The sequence below is a fragment of the Coptis chinensis genome, chromosome 9 (genome assembly GCF_015680905.1).
Source record: "Coptis chinensis isolate HL-2020 chromosome 9, ASM1568090v1, whole genome shotgun sequence".
In the NCBI taxonomy this organism is placed as follows: domain Eukaryota; kingdom Viridiplantae; phylum Streptophyta; class Magnoliopsida; order Ranunculales; family Ranunculaceae; genus Coptis; species Coptis chinensis.
In genome coordinates, this window is record NC_141464.1 from 5,440,172 (window position 1) to 5,457,067 (window position 16,896).

At 37.8% G+C, this 16,896-nt stretch overlaps 2 protein-coding genes across 2 annotated transcripts; both read left to right on the plus strand.

Annotated features, from left to right (window-relative positions):
* Nucleotides 1-528: 528 nt before the first annotated feature.
* LOC147474528 (inactive beta-amylase 4, chloroplastic-like) lies at nucleotides 529-13,135 on the plus strand. The gene is given in 11 exon segments (XM_086584793.1): nucleotides 529-802; nucleotides 878-1,006; nucleotides 2,138-2,384; nucleotides 2,766-2,907; nucleotides 2,910-2,985; nucleotides 3,057-3,134; nucleotides 3,231-3,390; nucleotides 3,974-4,227; nucleotides 11,839-11,908; nucleotides 12,459-12,527; nucleotides 12,795-13,135. Coding segments are annotated over 11 exon segments (1,533 nt in total). The 5' UTR covers nucleotides 529-638; the 3' UTR covers nucleotides 12,939-13,135.
* A 1,529-nt stretch (nucleotides 13,136-14,664) lies between these two features.
* LOC147474529 (fasciclin-like arabinogalactan protein 2) lies at nucleotides 14,665-16,481 on the plus strand. The gene has a single exon (XM_086584795.1). It carries the CDS (start codon nucleotides 15,104-15,106, stop codon nucleotides 16,343-16,345), a length of 1,242 nt encoding a protein of 413 aa, XP_086440921.1. The 5' UTR covers nucleotides 14,665-15,103; the 3' UTR covers nucleotides 16,346-16,481.
* The last annotated feature ends 415 nt before the right edge of the window (nucleotides 16,482-16,896 follow it).

Here is a 16,896-nt window from a genome sequence, read left to right on the forward strand (position 1 = left end):
ATAAGTACATACTACCATTTAGTGTTATTTTTACTATGTGAGAGAATGATTTCTTCATTTCAAAAATGTTTCCTAAAGTAGCAGCCCCCTCGCTTCGAATCCTGGTTCTGCGGCTCGGTAAAAACTATAAATATATAGGAGCCATAGAGACATTAGGTCCAAGTAGTCCAAGTCTAAGAGTGAGGGGAATTGATTAAGCATGTAAGAGATGAAGATCAACCAAAACGTGTTGCTTGCTTTATTTGAGATTTGAGTAGTAAGTTGTTTTTGTTCATAGATTACCAGCAACACATTTTGCATACTTTATTCATGTTTTGTCCTCACATGTGCATCCTGGCTGCTTCAAGTTTGATTGGTTTGATGGTACATTAGTAGGTTGTTGAATCTGTTGAATACCACACACTATAGTGCTATTGAAATAAGTAAAAGTTGGTGGAAACGAGTATGGCATTTTAGATATTGAACAGACATGAAGAGGGCAAATATAAGTAGTGTTCTCTGTAGAGTTTTATAACAGAAAAGAGAAGTGGGTCAGTGAGTGAGAAAAAATGTAAAAAAAAGAGAGTTATAGAAGAGTGAGTCTCATTCATGTCGACTAGCTCTCCCGCTCCTCTTTCACGTCGGAATTATCCATCAACATGTCATATGGGAAAGCAAGATTCAGCTGCTCCAGATGCCCCGGTACTAGTTTGTGCACCCCTACAAGAAGAGCAGGAAATAAGAGAAATGATTCCACGCTCTTTTCCCACAGATTCGGATTGGCACCGGGATCTCTCCGTAGAAATAACTCCCGCTTGCTGAGGTCACTCACTCAAACTCCAAAAACTTGTTCTGAAATTTGTCCAAAAACTAATTATTAGAATTAATTAATTTGCAGCATGGCTCATGAAGAGACATCCAAGTCGTTGGTATTGGAATCATTTAAACAGAGGAGGGTCCCTATCTTTGTGATGATGCCAGTTGATGCACTTGGTATTGACACTTCTGGTGTTCCACAGATCAGAAAGTATGTGTTATATATACTTATAGATTTTCTTTTTTCTAGCAAAAACACCTCTTTGATTCGTTCTAATTGTGCCTTGTTTGCTGCTGCCTCTGAATCTGTCTCGATGTCTACATGTCTCCACTCAAACTCCAGCTATATAGTTGCTGCATTTCCCTAACCTCCTAGATAGCTGCCTACCATTATGCCAGAATGATTTCCGTGTATTACTCCCCGCAGTTTCTCCTAGGATACCCCTGACTACACCTTCTGAGCTGGGCTATTAAATCGTTGAGTACTCGCTACTCGCTGCTTAGCCGACCCGATTAACAATTTAATCCCCGGCTCAAAAACTCCCCGAGTACTCGGCCGATTAGCCGAGTAATTGTGTTCACTATTTCAACTATTTCAATGTTAAACATCGAACTCGACATTTCGCCGATTCGATCAACCCTCGATTCTGTAAACTTCTACACTTTAATCATATTTATTTTAGTTGATTGAGTGTTTTAATTGTTTATTGATTGATTGGGTTCTTAATTGGCTCCATTATGTTGGTATTTCAATGTTAAATATATTTAATAAGTATTTGTAAAGAAATATAGTGTTATGAAAAATTGCCTGATTAATCCCCGACCGATTACACCTACTCGCTACTCACTCTTCAAACGAGTAGTGACCGAGTAGCGATTTAACTGCACAACTTCTGAGTAACACTCCAATGTTCTCGTTGGTCTTCTGGCTTCAGCATGTACGAATAACCTTGTCAAGCCGTTGGGGCCAGTCATTCTGTTGGCCATGTGACCTTTGGTAAGCTCAAAATTGAATTTGTAAAGGTTGATGCGTCAACAACAGAGATATATTAACTTAACGAGTGATTGTGTCGCGGCTGCATTGCTTTCCTGCATATGTAGTTATATTCCTGCTTTTACATATTGCGCTAATTCCATTTTTTAATTTTATATATTCTTATAGTTTGTGTCAAAAAAATAAGTTACTCTGATTCACCACCTTTGCAACATCCGTCTCCTCATGAACCTTTTGTTGCGGTCTTGTGGAAAAGAAGTGCTTTTGTTTTTGTTATCAACGTCTTTCCTTGTCTTTTCCTTTGTTGACATAGAATTTTTATTGTGTACTTCTCCATTGTTTTTTCAGAGTCAAGGCTCTTACAATGTCTCTTAAAGCACTCAAGTTGGCTGGTGTGCATGGAATAACGGTTGAGGTTTGGTGGGGAATCGTGGAGCGTTGTTCTCCATTCGACTATAACTGGTCTGTTTATGAACAATTGTTTAAACTGATATCTGGATCAGGGTTGAAGTTGCATGTTTCCTTGTGTTTCCATTCAAACGAACAATCATTTAATGGGAAAGGTGGTGTCAGCCTTCCACTGTGGATACTGGAGGTCAGCATCTTGTTTCTCCTCAAACGATAATAACCGTATATATGGAGTGTATATATAAGTGGATACTGTGAATGATGAACCTCTTATTTAAACTGGTTAGAGTACTTTCTTTCAGATTTCAGTATCTTTGGTGTTCCAAGCAATCCATTTGAATAAACTTTGGCAATGGTCTGTTGCATTTGAATCGCATGGATATGTGTTGTGTTTCCCTGACATTGTTAGCCCTTCTTCTAGCTAACATATTGTCATCTCCGGCTTGCAAAAACAACATCACAGCCCCACAGGACATACATGCGTTTTCCTTTCTTTCTTCTTTTGTGTGTCTGTGGTTGTGCTTCTATTTTTTTGTTTTTCCTAATAGATATTTTTTTCTCTCTTTAGATTGGTCGTTTGGATGGGGATATTTACTATAGAGACCAAAATGGCTTCTCCAATAACGATTATCTTACACTGGGAGTGGATCAGATCCCATTATTTTCTGGTCGGACTGCCCTCCAGTGCTATGAAGATTTTATGTACAGTTTTTGAACAAGTTTGAGACACTTATGGGAAGTGTAATTGAAGAAGTTAGCGTCGGTCTTGGACCTTCTGGTGAGCTAAGGTACTTTCTCAATTAGATTTTGTATGTTTGTTTGACACCTGTCCGAGATTTGCTTACCAAATGTATTGTAGGTACCCAGCACATCCTCCCAATGATGGTAGATGGAAATTTCCTGGTATTGGGGAATTCCAGTGTTATGATAAGTACATGTGAGTGCTCTCTCTCTCTAATCTCACTATATTAATTTTCTTGGTAGTTTTTGAATTTTGATTTATTTGACACACTTATTTCTTTTGTGTGCTCAGGATGGAGGACCTACAGAGAGCTGCATGCCTTGAAGGACAACCTGAGTGGGGAGATAAGGGCCCCCAGAATGCAGGATATTACAACAGTCTCCCTTCTGGTGTTCCTTTCTTTGAGGATGGAGGAGAAAGCTTTTCTTCTGACTATGGTCAATTCTTTCTTGTTAGTATAATTTAATTACCCCATTTGATCTTGTGATCTCATGTCCTAGTTATTTGTCAAACTAAACCATGGCATATTAATCAGCGTAACCATTTCCTGCCCATAAGTAATTTGTACTTTTTGTTACAGTTTAATCAACATATGTAGGTTTATTTTAGAGCTTTCATGTGATACAAAACATTTCTTCAGTTTCGTTTTTTCAACATTTCGTTAAGTCATATTAGCAAGTCCTATGAAAATATTTACTCTAGTTCTTTCATTATATGAAACGTATTTTATTTTTGTAATGCAAATTCCCCAAACTGGAAAGAAAAAGGGACTAGTAAGAGTTTGTGTTACAATACGTAAGGGATAAACTGTTTTTTCAGCACAAATGTTGGACTTATAATTTTTACCATCATGTATATTTATATTTTGGAGTTTGGGAATAGAAAACTACTGTATTATGTAAAATAATACGCAGAGTCATGGACACTTAATAACTGAGAAGATACTTAGTGAGATTCACAGTTGTTTATGCTCAATGCCTTTATTAGTTCAAGAAACTGAGGAAAATGCAATTGGTCTTTCTACCTCTTTGTAGGAATGGTACAGTGGGAGGCTTATTCATCACGCAGATGCTATTCTTGAAAAGGCTGCAAACGTGTTTAACAAATATCAAAATAATGGGTCAGATACTGTTTTGCTAGTAGCTAAAATTGGCGGAATATATTGGTGGTACCAGACAGAGTCTCATCCTGCAGAACTTTCAGCTGGTTACTACAACACAGCTCTCAGGGATGGTTATGATCCTTTAGCATCAGTTTTGTCTCGTCATGGAGCTGCTTTGCATGTCTCGTAAGTTTTCTATCAAGAAAATTCTAAACCTTGCCCTGTTTATAATTTTTCATGTATCTGCTGGTAAAGTACATTGTGTGAGAGTACTTTTTGGCGGTGCGAATTTACTTGGCTATAGGATGGAGAAACGACGGGTGTACTTGAGCATACTCCATGTGAAACGGGAATCCTTATGAACTAATTACTTGTCTGGCTTTATTGCTTTTATATGAGTCACTTGCGTCTTGCTCTCAGCAGTCTTGAGTTAGTATAGACCACCAAGTTGTTATCATATCCTGTTAAAATTGTTCAGGTCATCATCTTCAGAGATCAATAAAATAAATCTGGATTCTCAATTCAATTTCCACAAAACTTATTTTGTTTTCGTTCAATTGGTGTGGTTGAAATTTATTATCAATGATTTTTTTTATCGTAAAAGACGTACTTTTTTTGTTTGTTTGTTTGTTTTGTTTTGTTTTGTTTTTTTAAGACAAAATGTGGGTGTAATTTTCCCTTAGTGTAATTGTACGCGTGGCTGAACTGAAATGCACTACAATCGATTCGCAGTGGACTATCGGCTCAGGGAAACTACTGTGGTGTGGCTGACGCTGTTTACAGCCGCAACCAATTCAGTTCTCTGAACGTCCAAGGAAGACTCCTGACTACAGAAGTAGAGGGATGCTGATTGATTTTCTTATTGAGATAGACTGTTACGGCCCCTACAAATGTGGCCCAATTCAATACAAGCCCATGCTCAGAACCGATCTACTTACCTACCTACAATAAAGCCCATGCTCAGAGCCCAATTTATAGCCTACCTACCTACACAACGCAAAGTCTATTCAATTAAACACGTGTCTTGAACACTTGCAAGGAAGTTGTTTGACAACTTCCACAACTTTGTCCACATTCAAGATTCGTTCGCAAAACTTCCATCTACTTTATATCGTGTGACAGTTCTCTAGGCCTCCAATTTCATTCCAAGATTGGAATATTGGAGAACGAGGAAGTAACTGATCACCAATCATACCTATAAAATCCAACCTTCGTCATTCTCCAGAACTATGTCTCGAGACTTGATCCTAAGCAATACAACATTTGGGTAGGGCTGTCCACGGTTCGGGTCGGTTTAGCCCAAAAATATGCACCAAATAAAAAAGGTCGGTTTCCAACTTTCCAAACCGTAACCGAACGCATCTAACAGAAAATCGTGGTTCTAACCAAACCATAAAATCGGTACGGTTCGGTTTAAAACATAACTTCTTTAATTCGAACAATTTTTACTTGTACTTCTGGATCCACTTGAGGCATTGAAGAATCCATGAACCTAAGTTAAAGAAAAAGAAGAAGCATTAACTGGATATACTAGCTAATAAAATAGAGTGTAAATTAAATGCTAAAAAGCAATAAAATTTTCATTGCAGGAGAGAATAGTTTGTTGGAGTAAAGCCATAAAAAATTAGACATTGAAGAAATTTTAAAGAATGAGATAGAAAGTGGGTGATTAAAGTGAGTAAGACACTTACTAGTGGAGATAGAGGTTGGAGATGTCGAAATGGATGAATGTAGATCTCCTCCCTCCTTATTGTTGTTGGGTTTTGATCTAAGTAGAGAGTGGTGGTTGCATAGCTGAAGTGAAGTGTGTGAGAGAGAGTACGTTGGTTTTTTGGTTTTGGGAAATAGGGTTTTGACTTGTGTTGTAAAGAATACAAGATGTGATCCAACGGTTGTTGCTACATGTTGCTACACATCAATTTAATAGATCGTACTAAAAATAGAATAATATTTATTTATGTACATCAATAAATCCGGTTCGGTTCGGTTATATCGGTTAACTGAGGTACAAAACCGAAAACCACTTTGAAGTGGTTGGTTCTTAGTTTTCAGAACCGTAAACTGAACTGGGTCTGTCAAAAATAAAAAAAAATGGCCGGTTCGGTTTGGTTTTCAGTTATTTGTGGACAACCCTACATTTGTACATTTGGGTATGTAGGCAACGTCAAACCGAAGTCCAGTATCATCTTTCTCCTTCACAATCTCCAAAAACATCACTTCCGATCCTCAACTGGTGTGTTTTGGCAAATCTTATCGAAACATATTTGGCGCCGTCTATGCTTCTACTCTCAACCACAAACACGTTACGTCAATGACTTCACGATGAACAAACAATGGTGAAGGTTCTGCTCTTGCCGCTCAAGTTCAACACTCAACTTTTGCGACTGGGAATTCACTTTCTAAATCCGATGGTTCTCAACCATCTGCAATTGAGAGAGTGGGTATTCATATTGCAGATCCAACAATTTAGGTCGACCGTCGTCTCCGACAATTAGAGAACAAGAACATAAATCTGAAGAAACATATGCGTCGACTTCTCGAAGATGATTCAAGATTAACGACTCAAACATTTAAAAATCCAAAAAGTGTTTGGGATCGTTTGGACTTTGATGCATCTTTGTCAAAGACTCCAAGCACAAACTCCCGCACCAAGAGAAACCGTGTGAATCGCTCACGAAAAATTTTGCGCAAACAGAATGTGCAACGCCGAAAGCCAACACTTTCTAGTATAATCGTGAGTAAATCCACAAACTCCTCTGCCGAATTTGATGCCAACCACCTTGTGAGGGATCACCAACTCACGAAAGATCTCATAAAGAAAACAAGTTTAGTCGATTTGAACCATACTAAAGGAGATTGGCTAAAAGGTAGACTCCCCAACTCACGAAGAACCAATAAAGGTCCTACCCCAAGCTCTAGGATGAGTAGGCAAGCCACTGCAAGTCCTCGTCGCAACAATAGTATTCTCGACAACCGCACTATTCATCGAGTAGTTCCAGTTCACATCCCGATCGCTCAAGTCGAAGTCTCAATCCCAATCGTCGACCAAAGTATGTTGACTATGGTAACCATAAAGTTGGAGACTCACTTGCAACAGGTCAAGAAAATTGTCGTGACAATCCAGCATTCCGTCCGTATTCTCCTTATGGTCACCATATGAGACAAATGAACCGATCTCCACCATTGGCTCGGTCACCTTCACCTGCATGGAAGAGAACTCACTCCACCTCCTCCGAGGAACTCATGACCAAAACGTCCACAGTTTAGCCATGACCATCGCCGAGAGAATGCTCTATTTTCTGAATGACACCTCCATGAGATGATAATGAAGGTTATTAATGATAAGGAGTTTCGAGAAAACAAAATTCGAAATCTTGCTATCGAGAGTGGTATTGATTCTCCTTTCTCTCTCCGTATCCAAACAACCGTTCATCACAAGGACTTCAAACAACCAAAATTCGAGAAGTAAGATGAGTCTGGGCTATTAAATCGTTGAGTACTCCCCGAGTAATCGGTGAGTACTCGCTACTCGCTGCTTAGCCAACCCGACTAATAATTTAATCCCCGATCACAATTGGGCTCAAAAACTCCCCGAGTACTCGGCCGATTAGCCGATTAGCCGAGTAATTGTGTTCACTATTTCATTGTTAAACATTGAACTCGACATTTCGCCGATTCGACCAACCCTTGATTCTGTAAAGTTCTACACTTTAATCATATTTATTTTAGTTGATTGAGTGTTTTAATTGTTTATTGATTGATTGGGTTCTTAATTGGCTTCATTATGTTGGTATTTCAAAGTTAAATATATTTAATAATTATTTGTAAAGAAATATAGTGTTATGAAAAATCGTCCGATTAATCCCCGACCGATTACACCTAGGGAAGAGCGAGTAGCGACCGAGTAGCGATTTAACTGCACAGAGATGAGATCGATGGAGATCCTTTGATGCATCTTGTCAATTACAGAAACAAGATGATCTTATGGACTTTCGACGATACTCTTCTTTGCAAGTTATTCCCGTCCACACTCATTGGAATTGAGTCGATGAGATCGTTTGACATGCTTCCAGAAAGATCCATCCATAATTTTACAGATCTTGCATACAAGTTTGCTAAGCATTTTCGTCACAGCTGGAAGGAACCGAGGAGTATTGATGCTCTTTTCAGTATTAAACAACAAAAAGACGAAAAACTCAGTAAATTTGTTGCGAAATTTCGGAAAGCAGCTGTTGAGATTCCTGATGCCTCTAATATTCTTGTCATTTATGCTTTCAAGAAATGAATTAATTATGATAGGGATTGGTATTTACAACTCTATAGTAAAAGACGTCCCAACAACTCATTATTCTTGTCATTTATGCTTTCAAGAAATGATTTAATTATGATAGGGATTGGTATTTACAACTCTATAGTAAAAGACGTCCCAACAACTCATTATGAACTTTTTGCTCAAACTCAATAGTTTATTTGAGTTGAAGAGGATGCATCAGCAAGAGTTCACCAAGATAGGGATCGAGGAAGCAAGCCGCAGGAACATAGTCAAAAATTGAAGTATCAACAGACTACCGATCAAAAGTCTAAGGGTGATGGTAGGCAACAACAAAGGAACGACAAAGAACATAAGAAACTTCGAGAGTCATACCGAGCTAAAAAAATCTAATCTTGTTGGACAAGAAACCCTAATATGAGAGCTTTCTAGGTCCTATTGCAATGTTGTATGAGGAATCACATTATGTTTGTTCCTGCGTATTGTTATTCTTCTTGAGTCAAGAACTCTCAGTGCATATTTATTTGGTGGTGGATTATATTGACCTCTTCTTCACTTCCTGGACAAGTTTGGAATAAGAATTCTACCTCCTTAGTCATTATTTGTTCTGGCTCTCTGCCGGCTTCCATTGTGGTTGCACAGTAGCTTCTACTTGAGCATTTCTCTGGGTCTTCAGTTCAGCAGAAATTTTTAATGGTGGACATCTTGTTGTCAGTCAGGAGCAGACTGACAGTCTAATACCTCGCAGCCCTCATTTTTTATTCTGAATTGAACTCCAACTCAGCAAGAACTTGATCTTCCATTACTTCCTTCTCTTTCTTCTCCATGACAACAACTAGTCATGTGTTCTTTTTCTCCAGGGACCAAAATTTTGAATCGTCTTAATCAGGAGTAATTGGAACAACTGATACTGTGTTCCTGCTTATTAATACACTGAAACTGTATTTCCTCGAATTTTGATAGTAGAAGTTCGAAAATGAATTGATAAATACCTCTCGTTGAGTCAATACTGAAATTGAAAAATTGTTGAAACTAGAAAGATATCGACATTGTGATGTGGCGTACAAGAGTTGTCCAAGCCAAAGTCTATTTGTGCTAGTTTTAGTTTTCTTTTTGTTTTTGGTAGTGTCTTTGCTTAGTGTTCAAGTAAATAACTTTTAGTAGGATTTTAGTTTCTTATTTGGGACTTTGGCAAACATCTCAACATAAGACAAGAGATGTGGTGGTGGTGTAATGGAAAACGTTGAGATTGAAGGTGAAGGAGGCGGAACCGAATTGGTGGTGTGGTGGCTCACTTTTTTTATAGGAATTTAGAAAGTGTAGCTCCGATTACCAATTAATGAGGAACGAAATAGAGTTTTGAAAGAATGAGAATTGGAGATCTTAATGAGAAAAGAAAAGAGATTGGAAATTTATAAGAATATAAACAATAGATTAAGAAGAAGATGAAGATTTAGAGTAAAAAAAAAACTCGTTATCATTATCAATAAAATTTCCACTTAAAAAAAAAATCCACTTGCAGCGCAGCTTGTTGCACACCTGTCCTAATCATTTGTAAAACTCGTTATCATTATCAATAAAATTTCTCAAAAAAAAAAAAAGGTTGAAAGAGAGGTAATAAGAAACATAACTCAACTAAGAATTTTTGAAAGTAATTCAATTCGTAATAATCATTATAAGTGGTTTGTTTTTACAAAACAACATGAAAGCCACATTTAAAAATATGGTTTCTTGGACTCTCAATGGCAAATAGAAACTACTTTTAAATTTAATTGGACACATAATTAGAAATAATTTGACTCCTAATTGGTATCTTGTCCTACATCAACAATGCATCTATTTGCAAGTCCAAAGTGCAACCTTATCCAGTGTTGGTTGCACCGTTCTTTTCAAAGCCGTGTAGTTACCGCCCTTGACAAAATGTCTGAATAAAAATTTGTTTGAGAAGCTTACAGATTAATTTTTTGATATGAAATAACTCCTGCTGAAATTGAGAACAAGGCATTTGCAGAGTTCCACAGTGGAGATCTTTAGTTTTTGTCCTTCAATGGATTATTTTGATTGTGTTGCAGATTTTTCCTTGTGGAAAAATAGTGATAGCAGTGTTTGTTTCATGTGGTCCATCCTTAAATTTCGCAGCCTCATCTAAATATTGTAGCGACATTATTATCCATACTCATGCAAGTCATTACAAATCCAAGACTCTTGGACGAGTTTTTCTCAAACCATGGGAGGATATTGTACACATTTGTGGGTGATTACTTGGGTATTTGTACTTACAAATTTGTGGTCGATTATTTTCACAGTAGGGGAGAATTATGCAATGCATAATATGGGCCATGTTGCATACAAGGGCCGTCCAAGCCCAAGTCTAACTTTTTTTTTTTTTTTAAGAAAAAGAAATAGTTATCTCTTTGCTTAGGGACCAAGTAAATTAGTTCTAGTCGAATTTAAATTTTCTATTTTATTCGGGATTCTTTTGAGACAGGAATTCCGTCTATAAATAAAAGAGCTTATTATTGAATTATCCAGTGGTTTATGATTTTGATTTTAGAAGTAAACTTATAGTTTTTTCGGGTTTTCTATGTTAGATGGACATGCCCATATATTAAAAGTAATCCGTGTCGGATACGTGTACACGTGTCCGTGTGGGACACACCATAGACACATATTGTATGTGAAATACCTCAATTTTTAATATTTTGCTGTGTCAGACACTTTGCATCCGCGTCGAATACGAACACACGTATCCGTGTCAATGTAACTTTGGGTTAACCCCTTTTCCCCTAATTTAGTTTTAGGGTTATATTAAATTAATTGGTTCTCTGTTGTACCTCAAATTAGACCTAAAGTGGTATTAGAGCAGTTTTGAGGATTTAGGTCCTCAAAGATACCAACTTTGCATATCTATAGGTAAAGTAGAAAAAGAAAAGTAATCGGAGAGAAGAGAAGTAGATGCTCTATGTCCTTCACTCATTGCCAATTTATTTTGAGTTGGAAGCTCCACGTGTTAGATGTATCAAAGCATGCTCTTGTGTCTCGCCCAACGTCCTGCGTAATCTACGCCACCTAATATAGTTTATCTACGTATTTGGTCCAAAACAAGATATCTTCATCATTACCAACTTCTTGAATCTTTTAATTGTTTGGTGAGCTCATCTGTGTAATTCATGATACATGCTTATGCAAGACGTTGATGGCCTAGTATATCAACCCAATCCATTTACCCTATATTTGATCTTAATAATGGCTTTGGTCTCCATCACCAAATCTAGCTACCATCTGCTAAGCAACGCAATAAATCTCTTTAATTTTTGGATGCCAAGACAACCTAATTCTTTTGCCGTACATACCTTATCCCAGGAGTTAAGGCAGAATATCAAAAAGTTATGTCTTTCCTTCATACGATTTTGGGCACACACACCTTACCAAAAACTAAAGTTCATAAACCTTTCTTCTGCAGTCACCTACTTACACTATTACATCAATCCATTTAATATGCTGATGATGTGAAATTTTGCATTTAGTTGCTTAGAAATGATGGACAGCGAGACCCCATCTCACTATCGTTGCAGCCCTGAAGGATTACTCCAACAGGTACGGTCTTCCTCACTGTTGTTAAGTTGAAAATTTTCTTTATCATGTTATTCTTAATGTAGAATATTTGCTGCCTCTTGTTGAGATACCTGCTTCTTGGACACACCTTGCTTGATTCTTGACTTTCAGTGTTCCTTGAATCCGTCTTTCATAAAGCTGCACAAACCAGAATCCCTAATTACCCATATCGCGACTCCGTTGCACCTTACCTTACCTTTTGTTTCTACTTATCTTTAAACTCCATTATGATTATTTTTGAAAATGTCCGGCAGCACAATGAATTTAAACTTATTGGTATAACAAAATTCATACTTAAATTAACTTAAACATGTCTAATTTAGAAGTGCTATCTTGTAGTTAATAAAACTAGTTTTGTATGTAGCACACATGAGAGATCGTGATATATTTTATTGGTACAATAATATTTTGAAATTATAGTTCTGTACTTTGAGGTCAAGTCACTGACATTTCACTTTGGTGTGTTGAATTAGATGCATTCAGTATCCGTCTATTTCCGACTAACATATCTTTTTTTTCCTGTCATACTTAGATAAGGAAAGTGTCAAAGGAAAGGATAATACATTTGACTGGGAGAAATACAAATGAAAGATTTGACAAGGTATGTATCACTCTTTCCGTGTTTGTTCTCAATTTCATTGGAATTCTTTTGTTCATCCTAACATTTGATGGACATAATTTTGACTGCAACAACATACGGGATCAAAGAATGTGAAGCTTGATTTTCACACTTCTATCTTTGCTTTTTGTTTCTCCCTTTTGTTCTGGATTACTCATGGTATCTGATCCGCATCTTTACCATACTTTTCAATTCGCCTAAATAGATGTAATGCTTCTATACTTGCCTTTTAATTAGAACCATTTACAGGCCGGATTATGGCAAATAATGGCGAACTGTTACCAGGCACAGGCGGGATCATTTACTTACTTCCGAATGAATGATAAGATTTTCAGGGTTGAGAATTGGAACAACTTTCTTCCCTTTGTAAGACGAATGCATACAGATCTTTAAAGTAGATCCTGTCTATATTTGTTATTTTATTGCTTCAATTAAATGTGAAAAGCAATCATTATTCTGCCCCGTATTTTTAATGGGAAGCAGTAATCAAATTAACTGTGTTAAACTTGTAGCATATCAACAAAGATACCCTTGTATACAATTTGCCCCAGAGAGTTTAATTATGGAAAAAACAAAAGTGTTGTTCTATACTTCTATATGTTCTTTTCAAATGTTTTCAACTAATTTATTGATATTAGTTAGCATGGATTGAAACCAGCTATGTAGCAACCATCTTACTTCTCCTATTTTGTCTGTTCAAATGGATTATTGATTGAGTGTTGATAATGGTGAGAATGGCTGGAAATGACAAAACATCCACTTCACATTTGTTGGTGGCAAAGGGTCCGCTCGACCTCACTAGTTGATTAAGAAATTTACTTCCACATTTTTATATGGGTCCTTTGTATATACTCTAGTGTATTTTAGTTGTTAATTCTCACCAGGTTTTTACCCCCTCATTAATACCTCAAAAAACTGTAGATCAAATGTCGGTGGAACTGTGGAAGCCTCTTTGACGCGGTATCAGTGCATTATTCACACTGAATTTTACATAGCTGTCTCTGCGACTCAGCATTCAACTTGACAAACCTGGTTAGTGGTGATAACTGATAAGCTGGGAATATTTAGCATACAGAAAAATGAAGAAATGGACTTGTGAACATGGTCCCAAACCTTGGTTGTCAGATTGCCCACTGCTGTCCCTGAAAGGCTAAAACCATCCTCAAACTGCAGAACTATGCCGTCTAGTTATCGCCTTTAGTTCAGCTGGGCAGCCATACATTTCTACCGCATGTGGGTCCGAGATGGTACCGTTATTTCGTTGTTGGGTAGATTGATTGATAAGAATCTCATGGAAAGGTTGTTCAACTCTGTACTCTACTTCTATTCCCCTGCTTTTGTCCTCCGTTTCCTTTGCTTAGAAATATGCCAGTGCCATGTGGTCTTCAGCGCTTTTCATACTAACATCAATGGTCCGGTCGTTAATTAATTCACTTTACTAATGCCGAAGCAGAAATTAATACCTTGTTATTAGCATTCATTACTACCCTCAATTTAAGCAATTTATATTTTATACACCTCCCCTCCACATTGACACAAAATATTTCAAATCGTATTTTACTATAGGAAAACGACATTTCAGGTGTTTGTTGTCTGATACTCTGGTCCATTTTTTATGACTTAATGTGAATGATGCATGTTTATTGTTATTTGGCAATTTCAATTTTTCGAAGTTATGGAGTACAGCATGTGATAAGTACCCTGAATTAGGCACTAGTCGATTGCACTTGCAGCACTCTTCAGCGGTTGGCCACAATAAGACACGTTTTAGGTAAAGACATTTGTCGTTTACACTGTTTAGAGCACCAATTACTCAACGCAAACAATATTGATGAGCGTTGGGAGGAAATCTGTTATCCAATAATTCTTGATTAGGCAGTATTATTGAAGTCATTGTTAGCCTCTTTACACGGTTACACCTACCTTGAGTTACCTTGTTGGTCCCATTGAGCTCAAAAAAGTGAAAAAACATCTTCTGCCAATTGCTAAAACTATGAGCTCAAATCAAAACGCATCCTATATTCCGGATTCTGTTTTCTGATTAACTTTTCTACTAAAGACTTCCATTATTAGTTGAAAAGTAAAAACTTATAATTGTTTATTTCCAATCAAGTTATCATTAACTAAAGCGTCCATTAATCATCAAATCACCAGAAAATACATGATGAGTTCAATTTAAACAAAGAAAATAATTCGCATAATGTAAGTTTTTACCCAAATCAAATGCATGTAAACACACTTCCTCCAAGCTCTAATTTACATTAAACTTGTATAAAAAGAAACAAACAGTCTTTCTACATAATCATCATCTGTTAATCCAAACTGCTGACTCCGCACAGCTCACACTCCTAACAGCAGCAAATAGTTTAAACACCAAACAGTGTGGTGTCGGCTGCATTTTAAAACTAAAACCCATACTCTAGATCTCTCTACACTTGACTCCTTTAGTCCTTTCCAATCTGTCTTCACTCCCCCACCATTACTAGCCAAAGCCTATTTCTCCCACTCACTCTCCATCACACAAACCCACACTGTACAGAAAAGAAAAAAGAAAAAATATGGAGCACTCTGGTGGGTGTCGGTCAGTCACCAGAGCAACATCCCTCCTCTCAATATGCATTATTCTGCTGCTAACTTTCTTCCCTGCCGACACTTCAGCCCACAATGTAACCAAGATCCTAGCAAAACACCCAGAATTTTCCACATTCAATCACTACCTAACCATAACCCACCTCGCCGACGAAATCAATCGTCGCGAAACCATCACTGTCTGTGCAGTAGACAACGCTGGTATGTCAGATCTTCTCTCGAAACACCTCTCTGTCTTCGCAATAAAAAATGTCCTCTCTTTACACATTCTACTTGACTACTTCGGTGCCAAGAAGCTTCACCAGATCACTAATGGTACCGCCTTAGCCGCTACTATGTTCCAAGCTACTGGTGCAGCTCCTGGCTCAACTGGTTTCGTCAATGTAACAGATCTTAAAGGTGGGAAAGTAGGCTTTGGTGCAGAAGACAATGGCGGTACACTTGATGCAAGTTATGTTAAATCAGTTCAGGAAATACCTTACAACATTTCTGTAATCCAGATCAGTAAAATTTTGCCATCACCTGAAGCAGAAGCACCAACTCCAGCGCCAAGTCAGCTGAATCTCACAGCACTCATGACCAAGAAAGGATGTAAAGTCTTTGCAGACTTACTCATCGCCACTGGCGCCCTTACTACTTTCGAGGATAACGCTGACGGCGGCCTAACCGTGTTCTGCCCGCTAGACAGCGTCATCAACGGGTTCATTCCCAAGTACAAGAACTTGACCACAGAAGGAAAAGTGTCATTGCTATTGTATCATGGCGTGCCTGTTTATTCATCCATGGCAATGTTGAAATCCAATAATGGACTCATGAACACTTTAGCTACTGATGGAGTGAACAAGTATGACTTCACTGTTCAGAATGATGGAGCAGTCGTCACTTTGAAGACTAAGCTTGTAACGGCTCGGCTAACGGGCACTTTACTTGATGAGCAGCCGTTGGCTATTTATACTATTAATAAGGTTTTGATGCCTAAGGAGTTGTTTAAGGCGGCTCTTGCGCCTGCGCCGGCTCCAGCACCTGAAGCAGATGCGCCTAAAGCGGCTGATTCGACTCCGTCTGCGGCTGAGCCGATTGCTCCTGATGGTGAGCCGGCTGATCAAACGGCTGATCAAAATGATGCCAGTGGCTTGAGATCTAAAGTGGGTGCTGGCCTTTTGGTTGCAACACTTGTTTCTGTGTGGCTAGGAACATTCATGTCGGTGTAGCCCTTGTCCTTTGCTTTGATTGGTTTGTGAAATTATTTTTTCTTTTTTCTTTTTCTTTTTTGCAAATAATTCTAGTGATGACGCTTTGTTGTTTGTATGCCTTGCGGTTATTCATAATTATTTGTATTTATTTTTATGGCTGTGTGTTTCAAGCTTTTCTATGGCTGAGGGGATTTAAATTTAAGAAATGCATGTAATACAAGAATTACATAATACAAAGTACAGTAGGGTCAGTGTTCTGTTGTTGGAAATAGGGTGAGTTTCTGATTACCCACAAACTATACCAGAGAATATGAAGAAACTACTTCCATTGGAAACTTAACACGCACATATAATTAGGTTCTAGAAACAGCAATACACTGAATTTGGTTTACTTTCCGACAAGTGTGATGTTGTTGTGCACTCTTGTTGGGTAATAGATTGCAAGGGAGCTCCTTCTGGTGGAGTTTTGAGGCTATTGTGCTCGCACTCGTTCTTTACCGTTGGTTTTATAAAAAGTAGTTAGAAATATGACTACGACTTAAATGGCGATATAAAGCCCTAATTAAAAT